Source organism: Schistocerca piceifrons, chromosome 7, assembly GCF_021461385.2.
Source record: "Schistocerca piceifrons isolate TAMUIC-IGC-003096 chromosome 7, iqSchPice1.1, whole genome shotgun sequence".
In the NCBI taxonomy this organism is placed as follows: domain Eukaryota; kingdom Metazoa; phylum Arthropoda; class Insecta; order Orthoptera; family Acrididae; genus Schistocerca; species Schistocerca piceifrons.
The window spans coordinates 351,056,989-351,083,748 of record NC_060144.1 but is presented as its reverse complement, the minus strand read 5'-3'; the positions used below and the strand labels follow the sequence as shown (position 1 = coordinate 351,083,748).

The 26,760-nt window shown below is 43.4% G+C and overlaps 1 protein-coding gene across 1 annotated transcript in view; it reads left to right on the top strand.

Moving 5' to 3' along the window:
* LOC124805697 (myogenesis-regulating glycosidase-like) overlaps nt 1-22,270 on the top strand; it is a 59,379-nt gene extending 37,109 nt beyond the window's left edge. The window contains exons 3-5 of the mRNA XM_047266266.1: nt 1,929-2,363; nt 11,096-11,252; nt 22,071-22,270. Coding sequence (XP_047122222.1) covers nt 1,929-2,363; nt 11,096-11,252; nt 22,071-22,270 — 792 coding nt within the window. The remainder of the gene's footprint in view (nt 1-1,928; nt 2,364-11,095; nt 11,253-22,070) is intronic.
* Nucleotides 22,271-26,760: the final 4,490 nt, after the last annotated feature.

Below are 26,760 nucleotides of genomic sequence, written 5' to 3'. Positions count from 1 at the left end.
TCTAGAGATGCTTCGCACAGCAGTGGGATAACAAGCTGACTGTCACTTGCCATGTTCCCCGACAACCACGGGTGATGGTATGGACTGCCATTGCAGTACGCCTTTGGCTGTCATCCGCGACATCCTTACAACACAGCAGCACGTCGAAGATTTTCGGTGCCCCGTTTTGTTACCCTTCACGGCAAGCTATTTTGTGCTTACATAATACTCACTCGCCATACGGAGAGAGTTTCTACTGCTTGACTTCGTGCTTGCCAAACCTTACCTTGACCAGCATATTCGCCGGATCTCTCCTCAATTGAGGACATTTGAATCATTATGGACGGCCCTCCAACCAGCTCGGGATCTGGACGATCTAGCTCGCCACCTGGACACAATCTGGCACGATATCCCTTAGGAGGGCATCCAACAATCATATGAATCTATGGAAAGCCGAATAATTACTTTTATAAGCGCCAGAGGTGGACCAGCGTTACTGACTTGCTCGTTTTGAATCTGTTTCTCTTGAACAAATCATCCAATTTTTTCTGAAATTGTGCTTATTTGTTTGGTTTTACATGTAGATCACATCTACCGACTTCCGCCGCATTCAGATAATCTTTTTTTCGTCTTAAAGTTGAAACTTACCCTTTGAATGTAAAGAAAGACTGTGTTGGTAAACTTCTACGTTATTTGATACTGAAACAGCTGAGTAAAACTGAACGTACTCAGACAGTTTTCTCTTTACTTATTCTGATCATTTCTAAACTGACACACAATATTTTAGCACAAAGCAATCTTTTAATAATCCGTACTGCCGCGCGGGATTAGCCGAGCGGTCTAAGGCGCTGCAGCCATGGACTGTGCGGCTGGTCCCGGCGGAGGTTCGAGTCCTCCCTCGGGCATGGGTGTGTGTGTTTGTCCTTAGGTTAATTTAGGTTAGGTAGTGTGTAAGCTTAGGGACTGATGACCTTAGCAGTTAAGTCCCATAAGATTTCACACACATTTGAACATTTTGAATTATCCCTACCAAAAGAATAGCCCTGAATAACAATAACCTATACCCTTCATGAATCACTTACCTCACAAAAATCTTCGTTACTCGAACTACTGCAATACTGCGAGCGCCAATACTGCCAGCTAAGTAAAAGATTAGGCATATACTTAGCACATGAAAGATTTTGATAGAGAACAAACAATGTATTTACCTTAATAGTGTTCAAAAGTCATAAACTATATGTATAACTTCTTGACATCTATTTTGACAAATTTCGTTTTCTGACGGATACACGTCCAGATCGTCTACTCATATTAACATCTAAAAACTCTGGCATCTCTCTCCCCACATCCATCACTGCTGGCGGCTCACCTCCAACTGCCCAACGCTACGCGCTGTTCACATCCAACTGCCCAACACTACACTAGCGAATAATCCAACAATGAGTCCAACCAGCCACAGACTGCACGCCGGCCGGGGTGGCCGAGCGGTTCTAGGCGCTACAGCCTGGAACCGCGCGACCGCTACGGTCACAGGTTCGAATCCTGCCTCGGGCATGGATGTGTGTGATGTCCTTAGGTTAGTTAGGTTTAAGTAGTTCTAAGTTCTAGGGGAGTGATGACCTCAGAAGTTAACTCCCATAGTGCTCAGAGTCATTTGAACCATTTTTGAACAGACTGCACACAGCGCAGTCAGCGATTTTAACACAGAGCGCTACGTGGCGTCACCAACATAAAAACCTTAACTGCCTACTTACAAAGTATACATTATTTTAGCCATATTGTAAATGATTTTTAATGCGGCATTACATATCTGAATACATTTCACTTGAGTGATTTGTCAGTCCGACGATTTTAAATATGGAATTAGATATCTGAATACATTTTACTTGTGCAGTTTGTCAGCCTGACGTTCCTGTGTGACTGTCACATTCGTTCATGTACCTTTCTAGGCACTAAAAAACGAGACGGGGATCGACTCGTTCAAGTTTGACGCGGGTGAGACCAGCTGGCTGCCACAGCTGCCCGACGTCGAACCCTTAGACCTGAGCCCGGTGCAGTTCACTGAAGACTACCTGAGGACGGTCTCGCAGTTCGGCTCCACGATAGAGGTGCGCGTAGCCGAGCGGACGCAGCAGCTGCCGGTGTACGTGCGCATGCTCGACAAGGACAGCAGGTGGGGCTTCGACAACGGGCTGCCGACGTTGGTGACGACGCTGCTGCAGATGAACCTGGTGGGCTACCCCTTCGTCCTGCCAGACATGGTGGGCGGCAACGGCTACGGCAGCGACGTGCTCACCAAGGAGCTCTTCATACGCTGGCTGCAGGCCAACGTCTTCATGCCGGCCATTCAGTTCTCCTACGTGCCCTGGGACTTCGACAACGAGGTACATTAAACTTTTATCCATTCTAGATTTGGGACACGGAGACTATCTTAAAAATGGTTTCAGGAATTACTGCAATAAATCGCCGTTTTTCTTCAGTTTTTAATAAATAATAAAAAATAATAAATAAGAATAAAATAATAAAAATTGAAGAAACAACGGCGGTTGGTTGCAGTAATTCCTGAAATCTTTGACGAGATACGTTACTGTATGGAGAGGGTACCTTTTACAAATGCCTTTTACTTGCAGCTCCACTCAGAAATTAACCCTTTCTCTTGGGTCTTCATGGAAGGGCACCAGGACAAGTGCCAGTAAGCGAATCTGGTTGTCGTCCGCAATCTATATAAACAAAAACGTCAATGTTCGTTTGTTCAAAATCGTTTATTTCCGAAAGTCCTTGACCGATTGCTTTGAAAATTTGTCACAACGTTGTCTTAGAATGCGAGCATGTTTTTATATACCTAATGGAACGTCACATCGTATATAAATATGCATTATGATAATAAATGTCGGTAATATGAACACGATCGTCCTTAAAATGAGAAAACGATTTTCTCTCCGTGCATTATCCCAAACACGGCGAAAATGTTTCTGACTGCCTCCGCTGCTGTCATCCCTCTACTGAACACAAACTGAAGAAGACGTCGGAACTGTTCCGATTTCTTCACTTGGTACTCCATTTTCTAGCATTCACAGTCCCACTTACTACCTCCAGATGACAAATTGACTATGTGTAAACTCTGACAGCAACAGTGAAATACAAGTAAAAACGACAATCGATAAATGAACCTACAGCAACTGGAATACCAACGTGCAAACAAAAAACACTAAGGACTTATGCACCAAACTAATTGAATGCCAGGATCAAATTCTGTTCAACATTCTCAAGTTATGTTCCACGCCAATTTGAAAAATGCGATTTGGAGAAAAACGTATTTATTGGATTACGTTTTTTTAAAGTAAATTAAAAATACCTCTAGTCAGCGATCCCAGACCCGTACAGCAATCCAAAAATATGTCCTCCATCTTCCTCGTGGCTATGATGGTCATTTTTAGCACCCTTTGTCGAACATTTCTCCATCTGAGGGGCGCAGCCACATGTGCAACGGTGTCCCTTAATGCGCGCCTTCTGCGGAACAATAGACCCGCAGAGTTCTAATTCAGTTGTCGAAATAATAATATTAATTGTCGCTTGACGTATCTTTAAGTGTAAAATTTTGTCTTCCTTAAGGTGTCATAGAAAACGCCTGTCAATCTGAAAGCCGCTGTCACGATTAATAAGATCTTCTTTCAAAAGTATTAGATTGGTGCATAAGTTTATAGCGTTTTTGCATGTTGGTATTACTGTTGCTGTGGGCTTATTTATCTATTGTCATTTTTTATTTGTAATTAACTGTTGCCATCTGAATTTACATATTATCATTTTGTCATCTGGATATAGTGAGTGGAGCTGTGGACACTAGAAAATGGAGTACCTAGTGGAGAATATTTCCGACATATTCTTCTGTTTGAGTTCGACAGAGTGGGGACACCAGCTAAGAGAGCGAGATCCATTTGCACCGTGTATGTGGATAGTGACAGTGGACACGGCAAGGAAATGGTTTTCTCATTTTAAGGAAGGTCGTTTTGACATTACTGACTACCCATGTTCATTAAGACCTTCAGTATTTAATTAAAATTGTTTAAAGGCATTAATCCACAGTGATCCACGTCAGTGCACTCGAGAACTGACAAATGCGATGAAATGTGACCATCGTCACATTTGCATGCAATGGAGAAGGTTCAAAAACTGGTGTATGGGTACCACTTGCTATAAGCCAAAACCACAAAAATCAGTTGGTGGCCATATGTGTATCTCCGCTTGCTCGTCAGCTACTGGCTCGTGAACAACACCGACTATTCCTGTACTGTGTTATCACCGGTGACGGGAAATAGTTGTCTTATGCTAAGATAAGGAGAAGAAGGGAATGGTTGAACCCAAACAAAGCAGCAACAGCAAGACCCCAAACAAAGACCTGCGCGCGTCCACAAAAGATAATGCTATACATCTGGTGGTTCAAATGGCTCTAAGCACTATGGGATTTAACATCAGAGGTCATCAGTCCCTTAGACTTAGAACTACTTAAGCCTAACTAACCTAAGGACATCACACACATCCATGCCCGAGGCAGGATTCGAACCTGCGACCATAGGAGCAGCGCGGTTCCGGACTGAAGCGCCTAGAACGGCTCGGTCACAGCGGCCGGCAGCATCTGGTGGAACAGCGACTGTGTGGTGTACTATGAATTGCTCCCCCGAGGTGTACCATCATTGCTGACATGCACTGTCATCAACTGAGATGGATTGCAGCCGCAGTCCAAGAACAGCGACCAGCAAGACTGTGTGAAGTGATGCTACTCCACGCTGAAGCCCGCCCACATTCGCCTAGGCTGACGAAAGGCACTATAAAGGAGTTGGATTAGTAAGTCATTCCGCACCCACTTTATTCAACTGACCTTGCGCCCTCAGATTTTCAAATTTTCTGCTCTCTGTCAAACAAGCTTCAAGGAACCTCCTTTCCGGACGAAAATGCACTCCGAACATGACTAGAGTTCTTCACCTCAAAACCATGTGATTTGTATAGTCGCGTAATCGAAAACTTAGCGCAGCGTTGGCAGACTGTTGTAAACGGTGAAGAATAATCACGTTCTTAGTTAGTCTGTTTTTTGAGAACTAAGATGTTTGAGTAAATGAGAGAATAGCAGTGTACAGTATGTATTGATCAGTCTAATATGTCATTGGTAACTACAGTCTATGTTATGTGTATCTGTTGAACTTATGGAAAACGCTACGAACTTATGCATTAACGTAATGTCTCCAAGGATTTCTCCATAATTGATTTCCGGAATATCTCATGGGAGGGGGGGGGGGGGGAGAGGCAAGATTTTTGTGACAGAAAAATCCATGAATGTCCTATGGAGTTACAATGCTCGACTATGGCTGACTTACTGAGCTGCGAACGGCAAATGTGGCAATAATATTCTGCGCACCTTTTATGAATTATGTGTGTGGTCCGACCAATGTTGGCCTTGCGATATTGTCATGGTATTCTCCAGACTCCAGCAGGAAATCCAGATTATCCTCTACCGTGCCGAGAAGACCATATGTGTTTTTAGAACGCCGGAAGACTATTTTAACACAATATTTCGTTACGATTCTGCCTAATTTAGATGCAATATTGCTCACATGTGGGGAGGAACGCACTCCACTTGAGCAGCTCCTTATCGAGTTGACCTTGTGAGCGGTCGCGCTTCTTCCTCCTCAAAGCTGTGCTAATCTGATGTGAAGAAAATTCGTTGTCTTTCAAAACAGATTCTGCCTGCAAGAATTCAGAATTTCTCGACAGTAACACTGAATATACTGTTCTCGGGCTTCCAGCCCCGCCAAATGGTTAAATGCCCTGAGCTTTCAGCCAAGTAAGCCTTAGCTATTGTCAGGTAGAATGGCTGTTGATATACTCATTTATGCTCTAGCTAGAAGACAAGTCAGTGGTGACTGCGATGTCACCATATATGGGCATATGTTGACTCGACATTCGATGCACTCGCTTCAAACTCGCCATCGCTTGACCCCACACCACAATGAACTGTGGGCCACTGTCTGTGTTAAGAGTGCTGTCAGTATTTTTTACTTCAATGAATAAAAACTGTCATGCTCTGTCTTGAGTTGTTTTACGACGCGCACTATTTGTCTGACAATGGATTGGCTGCACTCGCCTGGTATTTTGTAAAGGTCTTAGATCGCCTGGGGTGTACAAAACATCCCGCAGGTTCCGCCACAGATACGTAGGACAGACAATCTGCGCTATAAACAAGAATTGTAGCTGCAGCAGCAAAATACCTCGTCATCAGATGCACAACAGATCACCGCCTATCCTACTTTCAGAGCAGGCAAGGCTGTCACTTGGACGCTCCGTGATGTAGCGTAGACGTTCAACACGTTCTCGCTTACTCGTGGTTTCGCTATCCCTCGACGCAATACGCGAGCAACAGACCAGATTTGCCATTTCCAGAATACTGGTTCCCAGATGCCGAGTCGTAAGAACATCACACCCCCGGCAAGAAAAGTGACACAACTCGAAAATGCACTACATGAGATACTGTAAATCGACTTAAAGGATACTATAAACTTATACTAAAAGATGGCAAGCGTCCTTTAAATTTCAAGTAAGTCATTTTGCCAACAAAATTACATTACAGTTTATACAACAGTAATATGGACATGTATGTATGTTCGCGTCGAATGTGAGCTGTTATCAGGTAATTATGAATTTGTATATGAGCGTTTGGCATCATTGGCCGGGTGGCCCCTTGCGGGACAGGTCCAGCAGCCTTGGTGCAGGTCTTATTACATTCGACGCCACATTGGGCGACCTGCGCGCCGGATGGGGATGAAATGATGGTGAAGGCAACACAACACCCAGTCGCTGAGTGGAGAAAATTCCCGAACCCAGCCGGGAATCGAACCCGGGCCAGTAGGACGGCAGCCTACAACAACACTAACAAACCTACCAGGAAGTGGACAAATTGCGAGATAGAAAATATGACGTTCTTCGTGCGCGTTGGGGCACTTCCACTTATTTTTCAGTGAAAAAATTAAAAATTGCCGTTTTTTTGATGTGTCGCTTATATTGCCGGGTTACGAAATTTCCTTTTGTCAAATTCGTTTGCGTCTCTGGATTTCACAATTGCGGCCCGTTGCGTCACAAGAATGATTCGACCTTTCGTCTCAGCTCCACTTAGGTATGAGGGCTATTCATTTATCAAGGGCCGATCGGTCGTGAAATGGAAACCACAACGAAAATAAAACATGTTTTACTTGCAACGGATAGCTACACATTCCATCTACTTCTACTTCTCTACATAGTTGCTGCTCCGACTTACACTCCTGGAAATGGAAAAAAGAACACATTGACACCGGTGTGTCAGACCCACCATACTTGCTCTGGACATTGCGAGAGGGCTGTACAAGCAATGATCACACGCACGGCACAGCGGACACACCAGGAACCGCGGTGTTGGCCGTCGAATGGCGCTAGCTGCGCAGCATTTGTGCACCGCCGCCGTCAGTGTCAGCCAGTTTGCCGTGGCATACGGAGCTCCATCGCGACAGCGTGGACGTGAACCGTATGTGCAGTTGACGGACTTTGAGCGAGGGCGTATAGTGGGCATGCGGGAGGCCGGATGGACGTACCGCCGAATTGCTCAACACGTGGGGCGTGAGGTCTCCACAGTACATCGATGTTGTCGCCAGTGGTCGGCGGAAGGTGCACATGCCCGTCGACCTGGCACCGGACCGCAGCGACGCACGGATGCACGCCAAGACCGTAGGATCCTACGCAGTGCCGTAGGGGACTGCACCGCCACTTCCCAGCAAATTAGGGACACTGTTGCTCCTGGGGTATCGGCGAGGACCATTCGCAACCGTCTCCATGAAGCTGGGCTACGGTCCCGCACACCGTTAGGCCGTCTTCCGCTCACGCCCCAACATCGTACAGCCCGCCTCCAGTGGTGTCGCGACAGGCGTGAATGGAGGGACGAATGGAGACGTGTCGTCTTGAGCGATGAGAGTCGCTTCTGCCTTGGTGCCAATGATGGTCGTATGCGTGTTTGGCGCCGTGCAGGTGAGCGCCACAATCAGGACTGCATACGACCGAGGCACACAGGGCCAACACCCGGCATCATGGTGTGGGGAGCGATCTCCTACACTGGCCGTACACCACTGGTGATCGTCGAGGGGACACTGAATAGTGCACGGTACATCCAAATCGTCATCGAACCCATCGTTCTACCATTCCTAGACCGGCAAGGGAACTTGCTGTTCCAACAGGACAATGCACGTCCGCATGTATTCCGTGCCACCCAACGTGCTCTAGAAGGTGTAAGTCAACTACCCTGGCCAGCAAGATCTCCGGATCTGTCCCCCATTGAGCATGTTTGGGACTGGATGAAGCGTCGTCTCACGCGGTCTGCACGTCCAGCACGAACGCTGGTCCAACTGAGGCGCCAGGTGGAAATGGCATGGCAAGCCGTTCCACAGGACTACATCCAGCATCTCTACGATCGTCTCCATGGGAGAATAGCAGCCTGCATTGCTGCGAAAGGTGGATATACACTGTACTAGTGCCGACATTGTGCATGCTCTGTTGCCTGTGTCTATGTGCCTGTGGTTCTGTCAGTGTGATCATGTGATGTATCTGACCCCAGGAATGTGTCAATAAAGTTTCCCCTTCCTGGGACAATGAATTCACGGTGTTCTTATTTCAATTTCCAGGAGTGTAGATACACGTCGTAGCGTTGTATCAACTTTCCAATACCCTAGTCGTAGAGCGCAGCGGCCTGACACTTACGCAAATTCCCTAAGCTGGTCTGCAACTCGTTGTCTGTCTCAAAATGTTGTCTTCATAACAAGCGGTTCCCGCGCGCAGAGATAAAACTCACAGGGAACCAAACCCAGGTTGTGCGGTGGGTCATCAAACACTTCCCACCGGAAACGCAGCTAGAGCACAGTGTGTGGCCGAGAATGATAATGAGGAGTGGAATGCAGAAATGCATGGCACTTATGTTATGAGGGCGGCATGAAGTCGGACGAAATCTCTCAACAGGTGCTTGTACATGGCAGGAGAAACTGTTTTCTTAGTATCTTTATGAACTCAAAGCGACATCATACGGTCGGCGGGCATACTAAACACACTGTCCAAAATATATCTGCAGTGCTTCGTCAGATCTTCACTGTAGTTCCCATTTCGCGACCGATCGGACGTTAATAAAAGAATAGCCCTCATACTTCCATTACTGCGTCATGTGCTCGCAGCGCCACCACATGGGATTCGTTCTTGATCTTGGTAGAGGCCACAATGATTTGACCCATCGATTAATGTTGGACGTCCTGCGTGTATACACTAACGGAAAAAAATAGTACAACTGGAAAGAGGATGTTGATCTTGATCCGATGACAGCAGTCGCCATCTGTGGGGTAGTAGATGTACTGATAATGGTTCAACGTCGTCCGCCAACATACAGGGTAGGATAGTAGCATAGTTGCCAGAGCGCCACCTACGCCTGCTCTTTAGTAAGGAATGTTCACAGCCAGAAGACTCAGTGTGGAACAAGCGTGTGAAACAAGCAGGCAACGATGCCCTGGAGATGAACTCGAGCTTCCTGCAGCTAAGTGAGCGAGGTTGAAAGAGGTCAAATTGTTGCCGGATGGTCCTTTCGGAGACTTTCCACACAAGTTGGATGTGCTGCGTTGGTTAGGTAAGGATACTAGTATCAGTAGTCACGTGAACATACTCAAACCTATAGACGAGGTTCTGGACGTCCATGCTACACAGACGACCGACAGGAGCGTCATATTGTAAGAGCAGAAGGGGCAGATCTTACAGCTACCAGAGCACAGATAAGAGGGCTTGATTGTTACGAACCGATTATTAGCACGGGACTACAGGCAGGCACACCTGTAGCCCATATTCCAGTTACACCGCAGCATCGACGTCCACGGCTCGACTGGTGCTGTCAGAGCGTTACTTGGAAGATGGAATGAAGGAAGCTCAGTGACCTTCAGCAATCAAAGCAGATTATTCTCACACGCAAGGTGTGTACATACGACGTAGACCTGGTGAGCGTTGTCTCGTAGAATACCCAGCCCATGGCCTTGTAGTCTGGGTGCGATAAGATACTTCTCCTTTGGTGTTTCTGGAGGGGACGCTAAGCAGCGCTCGTTACGTCACAGTGTTGTTAGACCTGTCCTTGTACCATTCTTACAACAGGAAGGTGGTCTCTTGTTGCAATAGGATAATGCTCGCCCACACATTGTGGCTGAAACTCAATGTGCTCTGCAAGACGTGCAGCAACTTTCTCGGCGAGCACAATCTCCAGACGAGTGTCCAGTCGAGCATTTGTGAGATGTGACTGCACAAGAGGTGACTCGTGAGACTCGTCAACCAACTACTCTTATAAAATTATGTAAACAGGCCGAGCAAGCATGGAACAACTATTTCCAGGACGGTATTCGCCATCTGTACAATCGACATGATGCCACAGTGAGCGCTAGCATTGCCGACCGCGGAAGCTACACCACGTACGAACATAATGAGATTTTCACTGTGCAGCGGAGTGTGCGCTGATATGAAACTTCCTGGCAATTTAAAACTGTGTGCCGGACCGAGACTCGAACTCGGGACCTTTGCCTTTCGCGGGCAAGTGCTCTACCAACTGAGCCACCCAAGCACGACTCCCGACCTGATATGAGACTTCCTGGCAGATTAAAACTGTCTGCCGGACCGAGACTCGAACTCGGAACCTTTGCCTTTCGCGGGCAAGTGGTCTGCCTACTGAGCTACCCAAGCACGACTCACGAACCGCGCACACTCCACTGCAGAGTGAAAGTCTCTTTCTGGAAACATCCCCGATGCTGTGGTTAAGCCATGTCTCAGCAATGTCGTTTCTTGCAAGGAGTGCTAGTTCTGCAAGGTTCGCACAAGAGCTTCTGTTAAGTTTAGGAGGTAGGAGACGAGGTACTGGCGGAATTAAAGTTGTGAGGACGGGTCGTGAGTCGTGCTTGGGTAGCTCAGTTGGTACAGTGAATTTCACAAATTTATATTCGTTTGACTGTCGACTGCGAATGTAGTTGAGTTTTCCAGCTGTACCTTGCTTGCTCAGTAATCCACACTGCGTCACCGTGTTGCTGTGCTGCAGACGGTGGAGATGAGCCGCGAGTTGACGGCGCTGCACGCAGCCTACGCACCACGCATCGTCGACCTGATGAAGAAGACGGTGCAGGACGGCACGCCCGTCAACCTGCCCATCTGGTGGCTCGACCCGACGGACGCCACTGCGCAGGCCATCAACTCTGGTGAGACTCACCTCCCGTGTGCTGTTGTTTATAACCAGCATCTCATTTTCGCCTATCGCTGACATATCTGAGTTTCTCCACATTTCGTTGTGCCACTTCTCTGCATGTACTCGCATCATTAACGTAGCTAATATTAAAAGTTGAGGTATGTCTTGTTTGATACGCTATCTACGGCAAAACAGTTCATAATCTCGCAATAAGAGCATTTTTTTCTGAGAAACCTAAATAACCAAAACTATGAGATACTGATGTCAGACCTCATGTGGAATGTTCTCACATATTTCTCGCGCTACCTTTCATCTCTGCTCATCTTTTATCTTTATTCGCCATCGACCATACACACGATGGAATAGGCTACATCTCTGATACGTATCACACATACACTTAATTACATTCACAATTACACATATATTAAATTTTAACATACATTCACATATTATAAAATATAGATTCAGCCAATAGTTATACAACTTTTTAAAAAAATTTGCAAGACATGGATTATGCTGAAAGTGCTAATTTGTTAAATACACTTTAAGACAAAAATAGCGACGCACCACACAAGAAATATCCGAATGGGACGGAAATCGGTAGATTTACAGACACACAAATCATTAAAATTTTAGAAAAAATGGATGATTCACTCAAGAGAATGAGCTTGACACATTGAACAAGTCAGTCACGCATTGGTCGACCTCTGGCCCTTATGGAAGCAGTTGTTCGGCTTGGCGATGGTTAATACAGTGCCAAATTCTGTCCACTTGGCGCGTTAAATAGTTAAAATTCCGAGATGGTTGGATGGTCCTGCCCATATCGCACCGAAGTTCTTAACTGGGGAGAGATCCGGTGACTTCCTGACCAAGGTACGGTTTGGCAAGCACGAAGCAGACACTCGTCTTGTATGGGCGGGCATTGTCTTGCTGAAATGTAAGCCCAAGATGGCTTGCTATGAAGGGCAACAAAACTGAGGGTAGAATATCGTCGAGGTACTGCTCTGCAGTAAAGGTCCCGCGGATAACGACCAAAGGGGACCTGCAACCAAAAGTAATGGCACCCTAGTTAGTCCTCGTGGTTGTTGGGCCGTAAGAGTTGTTCTAATCAGAATCGACAGCAGACCAACACCGACAACGATAGTTCAAGTATACATGCCGACGTCGCAAGCTGAAGATGAACAGATAGAGAAAGTGTATGAGGATATTGAAAGGGTAATGCAGTATGTAAAGGGGGACGAAAATCTAATAGTCATGGGCGACTGGAATGCAGTTGTAGGGGAAGGAGCAGAAGAAAAGGTTACAGGAGAATATGGGCTTGGGACAAGGAATGAAAGAGGAGAAAGACTAATTGAGTTCTGTAACAAGTTTCAGCTAGTAATAGCGAATACCCTGTTCAAGAATCACAAGAGGAGGAGGTATACTTGGAAAAGGCCGGGAGACACGGGAAGAATTCAATTACATTACATCATGGTCAGACAGAGATTGCGAAATCAGATACTGGATTGTAAGGCGTACCCAGGAGCAGATATAGACTCAGATCACAATATAGTAGTGATGAAGAGTAGGCTGAAGTTCAAGACATTAGTCAGGAAGAATCAATACGCAAAGAAGTGGGATACGGAAGTACTAAGGAATGACGAGATACGTTTGAAGTTCTCTAACGCTATAGATACAGCAATAAGGAATAGCGCAGTAGGCAGTACAGTTGAAGAGGAATGGACATCTCTAAAAAGGGCCATCACAGAAGTTGGGAAGGAAAACATAGGTACAAAGAAGGTAGCTGCAAAGAAACCATGGGTAACAGAAGAAATACTTCAGTTGATTGATGAAAGGAGAAAGTACAAACATGTTCCGGGAAAATCAGGAATACAGAAATACAGTACAAGTCGCTGAGGAATGAAATAAATAGGAAGTGCAGGGAAGCTAAGACGAAATGGCTGCAGGAAAAATGTGAAGACATCGAAAAAGATATGATTGTCGGAAGGACAGACTCAGCATACAGGAAAGTCAAAACAACCTTTGGTGACATTAAAAGCAACGGTGGTAACATTAAGAGTGCAACGGGAATTTCACTGTTAAATGCAGAGGAGAGAGCAGATAGGTGGAAAGAATACATTGAAAGCCTCTATGAGGGTGAAGATTTGTCTGATGTGATAGAAGAAGAAACAGGAGTCGATTTAGAAGAGATAGGGGATCCAGTATTAGAATCGGAATTTAAAAGAGCTTTGGAGGACTTACGGTCAAATAAGGCAGAAGGGATAGATAACATTTCATCAGAATTTCTAAAATCATTGGGGGAAGTGGCAACAAAACGACTATTCACGTTGGTGTGTAGAATATATGAGTCTGGCGATATACCATCTGACTTTCGGAAAAGCATCATCCACACAATTCCGAAGAAGGCAAGAGCTGACAAGTGCGAGAATCATTGCACAATCAGCTTAACAGCTCATGCATCGAAGCTGCTTACAAGAATAATGTACAGAAGAATGGAAAAGAAAACTGAGAATGCGCTAGGTGACGATCAGTTTGGCTTTAGGAAAAGTAAAGGGACGAGAGAGGCAATTCTGACGTTACGGCTAATAATGGAAGCAAGGCTAAAGAAAAATCAAGACACTTTCATAGGATTTGTCGACCTGGAAAAAGCGTTCGACAATATAAAATGGTGCAAGCTGTTCGAGATTCTGAAAAAAGTAGGGGTAAGCTATAGGGAGAGACGGGTCATATACAATACGTACAACAACCAAGAGGGAATAATAAGAGTGGACGATCAAGAACGAAGTGCTCGTATTAAGAAGGGTGTAAGACAAGGCTGTAGCCTTTCGCCTCTACTCTTCAATCTGTACATCGAGGAAGCAATGATGGAAATAAAAGAAAGGTTAAAGAGTGGAATTAAAATACAAGGTGAAAGGATTCGCTGATGACATTGCTATCCTGAGTGAAAGTGAAGAAGAATTAAATGATCTGCTGAACGGAATGAACAGTCTAATGAGTACACATTATGGTTTGAGAGTAAATCGGAGAAAGGCGAAGGTAATGAGAAGTAGTAGAAATGAGGACAGCGAGAAACTTAACATCAGGATTGATGGTCACGAAGTCAATGAAGTTAAGGAATTCAGCTATCTAGGCAGTAAAATAACCAATGACGGACGGAGCAAGGAGGACATCAAAAGCAGAGTCGCTATGGCAAAAAAGGCATTTCTGGCCAAGAGAAGTCTACTAGTATCAAATACCGGCCTTAATTTGAGGAAGAAATTTCTGAGGATGTACGTCTGTAGTACAGCATTGTATGGTAGTGAAACATGGACTGTGGGAAAACCGGAACAGAAGAGAATCGAAGCATTTGAGATGTGGTGCTATAGACGAATGTTGAAAATTAGGTGGACTGATAAGGTAAGGAATGAGGAGGTTCTACGCAGAATCGGAGAGGAAAGGAATATGTGGAAAACACTGATAAGGAGAAGGGACAGGATGATAGGACATATGCTAAGACATGAGGGAATGACTTCCAAGGTACTAGAGGGAGCTGTAGAGGGCAAAAACTGTAGAGGAAGACAGAGATTGGAATACGTCAAGCAAATAATTGAGGACGTAGGTTGCAAGTGCTACTCTGAGATGAAGAGGTTAGCACAGGAAAGGAATTTGTGGCGGGCCGCATCAAACCAGTCAGTAGACTGATGACCAAAAAAAAAAAAAGGCAGGCGACACTCAGGCTGGTAACCCATTGGTCTCCGGAGCGTGTCCAGACACGTCTTCGGCCTGGAATCTCACTGAGGAGTAGAACTGTCTTCATTGATGAGTCCCGTTTCGAATTTAGCCTCGATGACCAGCGAAGACCTGTCTGGAGATGATCTAGACAGCAGTGGGATACCAAGCTGACTGTCGCCCGTCATACAGGGCAACAACCAGGACATTTCATTTCATAGCAGGACCCTTTGGTTGTCTCCCGCAGCACTTTTACAGCACAGTGATATTTAGATGATATTCTAAGCCCCGTTGCCCTCCATGTCAAGCCATCCTGAGTTTACATTTCAGTAAGATAACGCATTCCTGCACACGGCGTGAGTTTCTACTGCTTGACTTCGTGCTTGTCAAACCCCACTTTAGTCAGCAGGTTCACCGGATCCCTCCCCAACTGAGAAAGTTTGGAGTATTATGGGCAGGACCCTCCTACAAGCTCAGCATTTTGACGATCTAACGCGCCAGTTGGGCAGAATTTGGCATGATATTCCTCAGGAGGACATCCAGTGACTCTACCAATCAATGCCAAGCCCAAGATCCAGTGGTGGACCAACGCGTTATTCAATTGTTCAACTTGTGTAACTCTTCCTCTTGAATAAATCATCCATTTTTTCGAACCTGTAGTCATTTGTTTGTATTTACATCCAAATCACATCTCTTGATTTCTGTCCTATTCGGTAATTTCTTCGTGACACGCCGTTGTCTTTTTCTTTTTTGTCTTAGAAACCAGACTCTGTGGGACCAGGCTGCTTTTACCTGTCTGTGTCTTGAATTATCTGTGGTGTCACCGCCAGACACCACACTTGCTAGGTGGTAGCCTTTAAATCGGCCGCGGTCCGTTAGTATACGTCGGACCCGCGTGTCGCCACTGTCAGTGATAGCAGACCGAGCGCCACCACACGGCAGGTCTAGAGAGACGTACTAGCACTCGCCCCAGTTGTACAGCCGACTTTGCTAGCGAAGTTACACTGACCGATACGCTCTCATTTGCCGAGACGATAGTTAGCATAGCCTTCAGCTACGTCATTTGCTACGACCTAGCAAGGCGCTGTATTCAATTGGTAATTAATATTATGAAGCATGTACCGTAACGAGAGATGTTCTACAATTGTAGATTAAAGTTAAGTATTCTACCAGTTACCTCCTGTTTTGCTAGTCTTATTTCTCTGACCTGTTCCAGACCTAACGCCAGTCAGCGTGTAATTAAACGCGTGCATTTCGGCCTCCTCTAGAAACTTCTGCCAACACTACATTATCCATTTTAATTTTTTGTCTCGTGTTGTGCTGGTGTGTCTTATTTGAAATTCTTTTGCATTCAATGTATATGTACACATGTACAACAGTAAATATATTAAGTTTTTTAAACAGAGATCGTCAGTGATGTCTTGGTCCAGGCCTACACATTTCTGTTATAACGTTTTTTGTACCTACAGTATACCACTTATATGTATAGTGCCCCCATATCAGCAGTTCATAAGAAGTTTGAGACTCGATGAACCGAAAACAGGTCAATCTGAATTATTCTGAAGCTAATATATTTCACATTAATATCCCATATTAATATATTCGATATTAATATATTCCGGATTAGGTATGTTAGCCTTTATATTTTTTTACTGATATAACTGATGTGTTTCTCCAGGTCAAATTTCAGTCACTACGGAATCCTAAAAGTTTAATCGATCTATTTTCTATATAGTTAGATAGTCCTAACAGAAGATGATTGGTCTTATCAGAGCTACACACAACTCTGTTGAAGAACAACCGTTTCACTGTAGCATCTAGTGGTTCAAGTGACATGTATTGCAATTCTGTTCTGTCTTGATGAATTCTCTATCTTCTTCCAGCTTCTTTTTACACGGACAGCCACACTTTCTTTCCTGAACGAGTACAAATGAAGTCAGTTATTTGTCAACAGTTCCCATCTCCTATAGCGGAGTTGCTGCAGCTCTGTTCAGTATTTAACAAACAGCTTACGACATATCATCTACGTAACTACAGCGACTGATTAACAAAAACTACTCTAGAAACAGCACAAGTCGCTTTTAGTTTGCACTTGGTTACCGTTTCGGAACAAAGCATATTCAGACCAAAATGTCTATGGCCATGTGCCACCGTTGGCAGGACTGATGAAGTAATGCCTTACACTGGGTACCAATCAAATGTGTAGAATAAATTACTTACTTGACTATTTCCAGACCACTTTCATTTAAGCTTAAGAAATATTTCGGTCGTTTTGCACCTTTCCCTCAATTTTGGCGTGCAATGTGCAACGCAATATCTGTGCATTAAAAACTGACACATTCTGTACAAGTTACATAAGGGTGAGCCAACGGATGAATTTTCTACGTTATTATAAACTACCTGACATGAAATTCTTCTCAGAATACAGTAACTTGTTCGTATTTCGCGTTGTCGTGTGCAGAGCCGATCACATCCAGAAATTATTTATCTACTTGAGGTGCAAATTGCCTGCTGGGAACGGCTATATTGAACCTACCGTTTTTGAATGTGATACGAGTTTTAGCGGATTTCTGTGGACCATATGTCAGGCTGGAAATTATGTTAACGAGCCCGCTAACATGGCACTAGCCTTAACATTTCTTTTCTTTTTGAGTCATTAGTCTTCTGCCTGGTTTGACGCAGCCCGCCTCTCATGTCTCTCTGTTGCCAACTTCTTCATCTCCGAGTAGTTCTTGCACTCCACGTCCTCAGTCTCACATTGGCTGTATTCAAATCTCTGCCTTTCCCTACATCTTTTACTCTCTAGAGCTCCCTCTCCTAACGTGGAAGTTATCATCTGATATTTTAACACATGGAAACTGATAAGCAAGATGTTTAGTCTCTCTAAACCCACAAGCAACATCGTTATCGTCGCAACACTTGACGTATCATGGCATCCTTCTTCTGAACAGTGTTTTCAATACTTTCATTTCTTCGACAATTCTGCGGGTAAATTCCCCGTCCTTATCTTGTCAGCCCACCTAATTTTCAACATCCGTCTACAACATTACGTGTCAAACACTTCCATTCTCTTCTTCTCCTGTTTACCCACAGGTCATGGTTCCCTGCCATACAAGTCCGTGCTCCAGATATACATTTTCGGAAATTTGTTCCTCAGCTTAAGGTGATGTTTGATACTAGTAAACCTCTTTTCGCCAGGCGTTCCCTCATTGCCTGTGCAATCGTTCTTCCTTAGTTGGTCATGTGTTATTTTGCTTCCAATGCGCCAGAATTGCTTCACATTGTGTACTTCGTGGTCACCAATTTTGATACTAAGTTTATTGCTAACCTCATTTCTACTACTTCTTATTACTTTTATCTTTCTCTAGCTGATTCTCAGTTCATATTCAGTATTCATTAGACAGTTCATACCATTCCACACATTCTGCAGTTCTTCTCTTTCACTGACGATAACAATCACACAGCACATTCCATATGCGGAATGAACGTCAGAGTCGAAAGACTGCATCCATCTCTTACACTTTTCTTAATCCGAACATTTCATTCTTTATCTTCCATTTTCATTGTTGCTTCTTAGTACCTGTACATTTTACATGATATCCCTCTTTCCCTACACCTTCGTCCTACGTTTCCCGGAATTTCGAACATTTTGCACAATTTGACACTGCTGAACGCGTTTTCGAGGTCGACAAATTCTATGAACGTATCTAGATTTTTCTCAAGTCTTGCTTTCATTATCAAGCTCAATGTCAGAACTGCTACCCTGATGCCTTTCCTTTTCTATAGGAAAACTAATCGTGGTCTAATGGACGATATTTTTCCGATGGTCTGATAGTATGTCTCCAGTGTCAGATTTTGCAAATCAACTCGAATAATCGCTTTTTTTTGCCTCTCCACCAATGATTTTAGAAACAGCAAAGAGATGTTTTCTATGCCTTCTGCCTAATGGGGTCACAAGGATTCCAAACTTCAGTTAAACTCTTATACTGTATCACCTATAACTTCCACATAGACTGTCATTCCTTCTTCTGTCACCTCATCGCACAATTCCTCCCCCTCATAGAGGCTTACAGACTATCCGCTTTCTTCTCTGTGTTTAACAATGGATTGAAATCTTAATGTTTATGTCCATAGCTTTAATTTTATCTATGTTTGTTTTGACTTTTATTTATACTGAACCAATCCTTCCAACGACCATCTCCATTTTATTCCTTAACATTTTTCCTATAGCCACTTCGCCTAAGCGTCTCTGCAGTTCATACTAATTTAATTCCTAACTGATTTATATTGCTATATTCCTATACTTCCGAAAACATTTTTTACTTCCTACTTTCGTCGATCAATTGAGGTGTATCTTCAGTTATCCAAGGATTTTTCGCAGTTAGCTTCCTGTTTGTCTGTCCAGCATCTATGATTGCTCTTTTTATAGGTGTCCATTCCTCTTCAACCCAAATGCGTATTGTGGCATTCGTTATCGTAATATCTACAGGCTGAGGGAGCTTCAAATACATCTAATCATTTCTCGGTACTTCAGTATCCTATCTCTCTGCATACTAATTCTTCCGGACGATTCTCTCAAACTTCATTCTAGGCTTCATCATTACTAAATTGCGATCCGAGTCTATACCTGTTCCTAGGTACGCTTTAAAAACCAACATGTCATTTAGGTGTCTCTGTCTGTCCAGCATTTAATACAGTTGGAATCTTCCTGTGTCTCCAGTCCTTTTCCAAGCGTACTTCCGCCTCTTGCGATATCTGAACAGTTCAAACCTCACTTCGTTCACTTGTAGTAAAACTTAAGGATTTGACAAAAATAGCGTAACTTGTCGTCAATCCTTAAGTATCTAAATATGAACACAGTGAAGGAGAAGTAACTGGATTAATTGGACTTAACTTGATAAAGTCGAAATCTTGACAATAATCTTCGAGCTTGCTACTTCTTGTGCAAGCTTCTAAAAAAAGATCTGGGATTAGGTTTACATTTCATGTTTCTCTTTAAATAAACAGTTTTAGTTTTGATGTCATTTTGCCACATGGTTTTATCTCCGGTTTCGACGCACTTCCACATTCACAGTTGACATAAGTTCTCACATCCGATTATGCTGACGTAATAGTTTACAGAGCGAGCTTAAAATATTTCTGCTTCGTAGCATACATGACAGCGAAATAAGTAGTCTGCTTTGAGCAGCCAAAGATCTTGCAAAATCTCCAGGTTCAGGCTGGAGTTATTATTCTATCGTTTGTTTACACAATTCTGAACCAAGTTACTAACTTTTTGAAAATAGTACAGTATGAAACACATAGCTTGTGAATAAAGTTTACAATCGTTATTGGTATTCATTTATGAGAATGTGAATTTCTGCACAATAGTGAGTTTTTCAGTCTGTTCGTCAACCCAGTGTTTTGCAATATTTGTGTTTCCTAAGAATAAGTTACATAATTTTTGTATTCAGTATCAGGAATAAAAAATTATAACAGGAATTTTGGTGAGAATAGTTTTGTCAGTTAAACACGTTTCTGAATCCAAAATTTACGACGTAGTTTCCATATTTCAAATTTGGATATTGACTGTTTGGGAGGGATGTGGTGAAAACTGGTAAGTGTTTCAGTCTTTCTCTGTCCTAAATTTTCCGGTGTTACGTAAAGCTTCGAAAGTCTATATTTTAACATAGTTTCACAATTCTTAACTTTCTGCTCTTTGTTTTATTATTGGAAGAAGAAAGGCTATTTCCGTGTTGTAACACTCAGGGACTTGGACGTATAAAATATGTATTTTGTCTGTTTCATAATTTATATTTTATTAATAATTGCGTATTTGAAAAACTTGGTTGCAGGTATACTTTGACGACAGTTTTCGATGATCGGTAAAATTTTATTTAAGGGGGACAAGAAATCAAACGGGCCGACTTGGAACAGAAGAGGAACCACAGGACATTTTAATTTCCACTGTCCATACTTTCACAAATAAAATCATAAAACTTTGTCAGCATGACCAGGAAGGATTCAGGATTCACGCTCAAAGCGGTGGAAGTTCAAAAACATAACAATTTTTTTTTTTTACATTTAAAGTTTCGTCATTTTTTCTCTTACTATTGGCTGCATTTGTTGCTATAGGAACACTTTTCTTCATAAGTAAGAGAGATTGTTCGATGAATTTTACACAGGATACAAACCATACTTACAGCTGCTGACACTCTATAATTTATTTAATTTATGAAAAAATGAAGGAGCTGTTACATTTTAAACCTCATGGTTCAAATGGTTCTGAGCACTATGGGACTTAAACATCTGAGGTCATCAATCCCCTAGAGCTTTGAACTACTTAAACCCAACTAACCTAAGGACATCACACACATCCATGCCCGAGGCAGGATTCGAACCTGCGACCGTAGCGGTCGAGCGGTTCCAGACTGAAGCGCCTAGAACCGCTCGGCCACTCCGGCCGGCTTTAAACTTCATGTTTAGAAAAGACTCAAATTTTATAGTTAATTGTCTCATTTTTATCACAGTTTTTAATAGATTTGGAAAATTCTATAATTTTGCATTTAGGAGCTCGTGTTTAATAAGCAGTGCAAAAGTCTTCGAAGATCCTCTCTTACTTATCAAGAAAAGTGTACCTATAGGAACAAATGCAGCCAATAGTAAGTGAAAAAAATGATGAAATTTTACATGTAAAAACAAATTTCTTTGTAATGTTTTTGAACTTCCTCTGCTATACGTGTGAATCCTGAATCCATCCTGGTCACGTTGACAAAGTTTTAAGAATTAATTTGTAAAGGTATGGACAGTGGAAATTAAAATGTCATGTGGCGCCTTTCCTGCTCCAAGTCGGTCCGTTTAATGTCCTACCAGCCTTAAGTGATATATTTTTCGAATACAGGCATTAGGAAGTGTCTAAGAATGTCACCTACTAAAATATCGTGCGAATAGATTAAGTGGCAAGATTTATATTCGCTCCAGATCGTAAAGATGGCCTAGAAATCGTTGATGAGTCTGTTGGTACTGTTACACAGTGTATTGACTTTTACTAGATGAAATTTATTGCAAATCTCAGTCACCTTCCTCTCTGAGTTTTAACAATATTGCGAATGCTGTGTCAGTACATGAAACCTTTTCCGCGCAGAGTTCCTGCTGGGGGAGGAGTTGCTGGTGGCGCCGGTGTTGGAGGAGGGCGCGGTGAGCCGCGACGTGTACCTGCCCAGGGGCAGCTGGAGGGACGAGGCCGACCCGCAGCACCCGGTGGTGCAGGGCCCCGTCTGGCTCCGCGACTACGCAGCTCCGCTCAGCGTCCTGCCCTACTTCACCAGGCTCTCAGAGGACTGAGGCCGCTCCCCCTGCCCTCACTGGTCCTCTAGATAAATCCTTGAGTCAGTGGAAAATATTCGATACAAACAAAGGAAATAAACTTCATTAGCACCATTTTCGCTCCAGCTTTCCGACTTTGTCACTTCGATTATGGTATGTCATTGACAAATTCCTTACAGGTCTACCGTGTTGATGGTGAAGTGGCTGGGAGCTGACTGGGGAACGGTAAGGTACTGGGATTACAAGATTATGTACTCTTGAACAGCGGTTTATTATCAAAACAAACTCTTTAAAATTAGAAAATACACAATTTAATAATAGGAGCACTGGTACCTAGTGAACAAGACCCAAGAGAGAGACAGGCCATGCAGTCCCGGATCTACGATATTTCCGAACGGGTGCATAAAACTTGGTAGTGGCGCCTCCCCTGCCCCTAGAGCGATTGAGATAGGACGTCAAAAATAAAAAAATAAAAAAAACAGTTTCTCAGAAATATATTCATTTTGTCTTCTTTCTGAAGAGTTTCATATACGTATAAAACATACATGTTCGAGGAAATGTAAGACATATTATTTGGTCTTTAGTGTGCCAAAGTGCAGTGGCACGCCTCTTCAGACAGCATTCTCGAATTGAACGTCACTGTATTTTGTTCTGTGGAATTCAAATTTGTATATTTTGTAATGGAAGCCATCAAACATATATTCGGGACAGTGGAAATTAAGATGTCCTGATGTGCCTCTCCTGCTCCTAGCCGGCCGGTTTGACATCCTATCCCTTAAAAAAACCTCACAGTTAGTACTGGGTGGGATTATTTTTGATCGGGAGACTAAGAACTCTTCAGAAAATTTGTACTTTTTATTGCCTATTAGTTAATAACTTTCTGTGTCGTGTGATATAAAATAAATTATAGGAAACATAAAAACAGTAAAGACTAGAGACAAGCAAGACAGTACACATTTCTTCAATCCTTAGGTCCCAGAAGTTTTTTCTCTGTAATCTTGCTACAGCTTTACACGGCGTGCTTTCCTTTCTGAGAAAGGATCTATTACCTCACCAAATGTTTTGCCACTTGAAACATCGCAATGTCGTTGACTAATACCGAAAAAACTGTTTGTACGAATAGCAAGCAAAATTGCTGTGGTTTCTCGATTTGATTACGTATATTTTGTCACAGTCTGCTAGATAAAAAGAAATAGGACTTTCCAATATTGCAGCAGTTGTCACACATGCCAAACAAGCGACACTGTTTTAGCACGAATGGTCATTTTTTTCCATCTCATTTACAGAAATAGCACTACAGAATACAATGCACGAAGTACCGATATCAAATGCCCACTATAAGCAAAAAGTCTTATGTTACGAAATAGTTTCACATTTCATTCATATGCTCTAGGTTCTCAAGCAAGAGATCGAAAAGTAGTAGTAATACGAAATTTTTATATAAGTTTGTAACCGTCATATTCTTCGATATACTTAGTGTAATGTCCCCGTTTCTTCTCCTTCCCCATTCTAACAATCTCGTCATCACTAATTCTGTAACTATTCCTGCCACTGTCAAAACATATTCTCCGGTTAACTTCACTAACACCGCCAAAATCACCAGTTTAATTATCCCGTGTTTATTATCCTGTTAAGCGCTATTACGTGTTTGTTCAACGCATTTTCCTCGCTATTCCGATAATAGAACCAAGCGGCCGCTAACCGGAGACTGTATAACTAGTACTGTAGCGATGTGGCAAAGAATTTTCTGTCAAAATTTCATCTTCTTGGATACACCGAGAAGGTATTCCTTGCCTGTTTTCCTGTTGTTCTTTATTTGCACTCTGGTAGTCTGAATCTATGGATTTCGCTATTAATTATTACAGGGCTTATCATTCGCACACACAATCAACCACATAAACACACAGCGATTGTCATTCACTGCTACGGATTTATTCGGCTCAGCTCGTATAGCTCCGTCTCCTTTTGTCTGCGAGAAAGTTTTTTATTTCTAGATGCATCGGGGATTCCCCTGGCAGACACATCACATATACTACGTACGCATTCAAAAATCAACTAATTATTCGTTCAGATATCAACTTAGAATGTGTTCAAAAGTGTTCAAACACCAAAAGGCATGTATTCCAAATTCATATGAACAATCGATAGACCAACGTGTGCTGGATGCTAGGCTCTTTGTGAAACAAGGATTTATTGCTCAAGAATTGAATCGGGCGCCCCATGAAATTGCCGCCAGGTACAGATGCCCTGGTTTGCTCCCTCCCCCACCCTAGATCCGGACCTGAAGCTAGGGCGCGTACGTCACAGCAAATCTGAGTGTTAGCACCCATTGCCGACGGGGAACGGGTGACTATTTCAGACGAGTTGACTACGCGTTTAAGTGCATGCAAGCTGTCGATAGCACACGACAAAGTTAAGACCTTTAGTGGGTACCTTTTCAATTACGAAGTGATTTCCCATAGGCTCCGCACAGAGTTTAGCGTTCACGAAGTGTGTCGGACAAGCCCACTAGTGTGGCGTGACGGATAGGCACGAATTTCTCGTGGGCCCCGCTACAGAATAGGGCGGTTAGAGCCAAGAGAAATTGAAAAAAGAGATTAAGATGGTATGGGCATGTTAAAAGGATGAATGGGCAGATACTCCTCAAAATTATGGAAGAACTAAAGATGGAGGGGAAAAGACCTAGAGGGCGCCTAAGAACACGGTGGAAATGGGAGTGAGAATATCTGTAGAAAGGAGAGGTGTGACCTGGCAGCAAGTGGAGGAAGAAAAGTGGTGGGAGGACCGAGCCAAATGGAGAGGACTCGTCAGCACCCAGACCCGGCAGTAACTGGAGCGGGATTCGGTTACCGATAGATAGAGCCAAGGCTCTAACACATCAACAAATATTATTCTAGAAATGAGCGAATGCAAGACGATAATTAAAATAAAAAGAAAAACTAAGCCAAGATCGCTACACATTGGCGGGCCCAAAACAAATTACCAAAATAATTTAAAGCACTAAGCAGTGCTAGCAAGACTTATAAACTTCCATACGGCGTTACTTCGTTACTTGTTATCAGACAATTACAGGTCAGGATTTATATCCTGACGGTGTAACGACTTGTAGATTGTTAAGCTTGATGCTGTTGGAAGCCAGCTAGAGCACGCCAAGCTAGGAAGTCGGAGACACTATACTTGCCGCCGTCAACATAAAGTATTAGAAACATTCCTACCTATCGAGTAGGAGAAGAAGAGGAATTTGAAATTGGTTGTACAGAGGCACCTTGGAGGTGCAGAGCCACACATCAGATTGGCCAAAGCCTGTAAATTGCCAGTGGATTGGTGGGCCGACTATACGAAGAGAGAAACAGTACGCCGCCACAATCCCTTAAATATCCACGTTTTTATATTCAGACAGGGTTATCAGTCAGACCGTTGAGGCGCCAGATCCATATCGCTCGTTACCAGCCTCGGTAAGCTCCGACAAGCCTCTTTTTCTCACTTGGAGTGCTGCTCTCAAAATATGTACCGGTACTTAAAAACGCTGCTAGTATTCATTACTACTGCTAGCGATCATCCCACAGATTCATACACTGACTTTTATTGTGCAACCAGTTGTCTCTTTCTAATGTTTAGAATTAGCCTCCAGTGTAGCAGTTAGTCTGATTGCAAGTAAGATTGCAGACCTCTGAGTCCATGAGTCTCGTGCTGCAATCATCATGTCAGGTCCCAAAGTCCGTATCTCTTATAGGTGCCTTGTAATAGTATTTGGTGCTGATCTAAGCTATCAATCTACCTTTACTGGATGTTTGTCGTTTTGCGTCTGTTCCTAACTGCTCGGTAACTGCAGACTGACCTGTAACTGCCTGTCTTCCCTCTGTCCTGTGTTAGGAAACTACAATGCACATCGGTTGATCAAACCAGTAACTACACTTAGCATTTGCTCAAATGGCTTAAAGCTCAACGATAAACGCCTATCAGGCCGATGCCAAAGTAGTTCAAAGTGTTAAATAGTTGCAGCAAGCACTATTAACAGACAATCACAGGTCAAGAACATCAACTGATGAAACTAGTAATTACACTTAACAATTGCACAAACGGCATAACGCCCAATGACAAATGCCTACCATGGTGAATCCAAAGTAATTTAACGTACTTGAATTTGACAGTTTAATATTTTAAAGGAACACGATGCCTCGGCCGTAAAGACAAGTTTACTACAACACTGACCAATCTCAAGTGAACAGAATTCCACTAACAAGAATTTTAATAGCACGTACACGGGATAGCTGAATCAACGGCCTGCAGCCAGGCTTATAAGCCTTACAGTTGGTGAATTTGATTTAGAATTTACGTGAAAGTAGGTTAAAATACAATAAATCAATTAGTAACTGTTTGAGGAATCTTAAGATCAAATTTGAACGCTCCTCCGTGGGCAGGCACGTTATCAGTCTTATAAACACAGTGACCTTTACGGCGTAATGTCCGATCAAAACACTAGGTACGAGGCGTGAACTTCGTCAGAG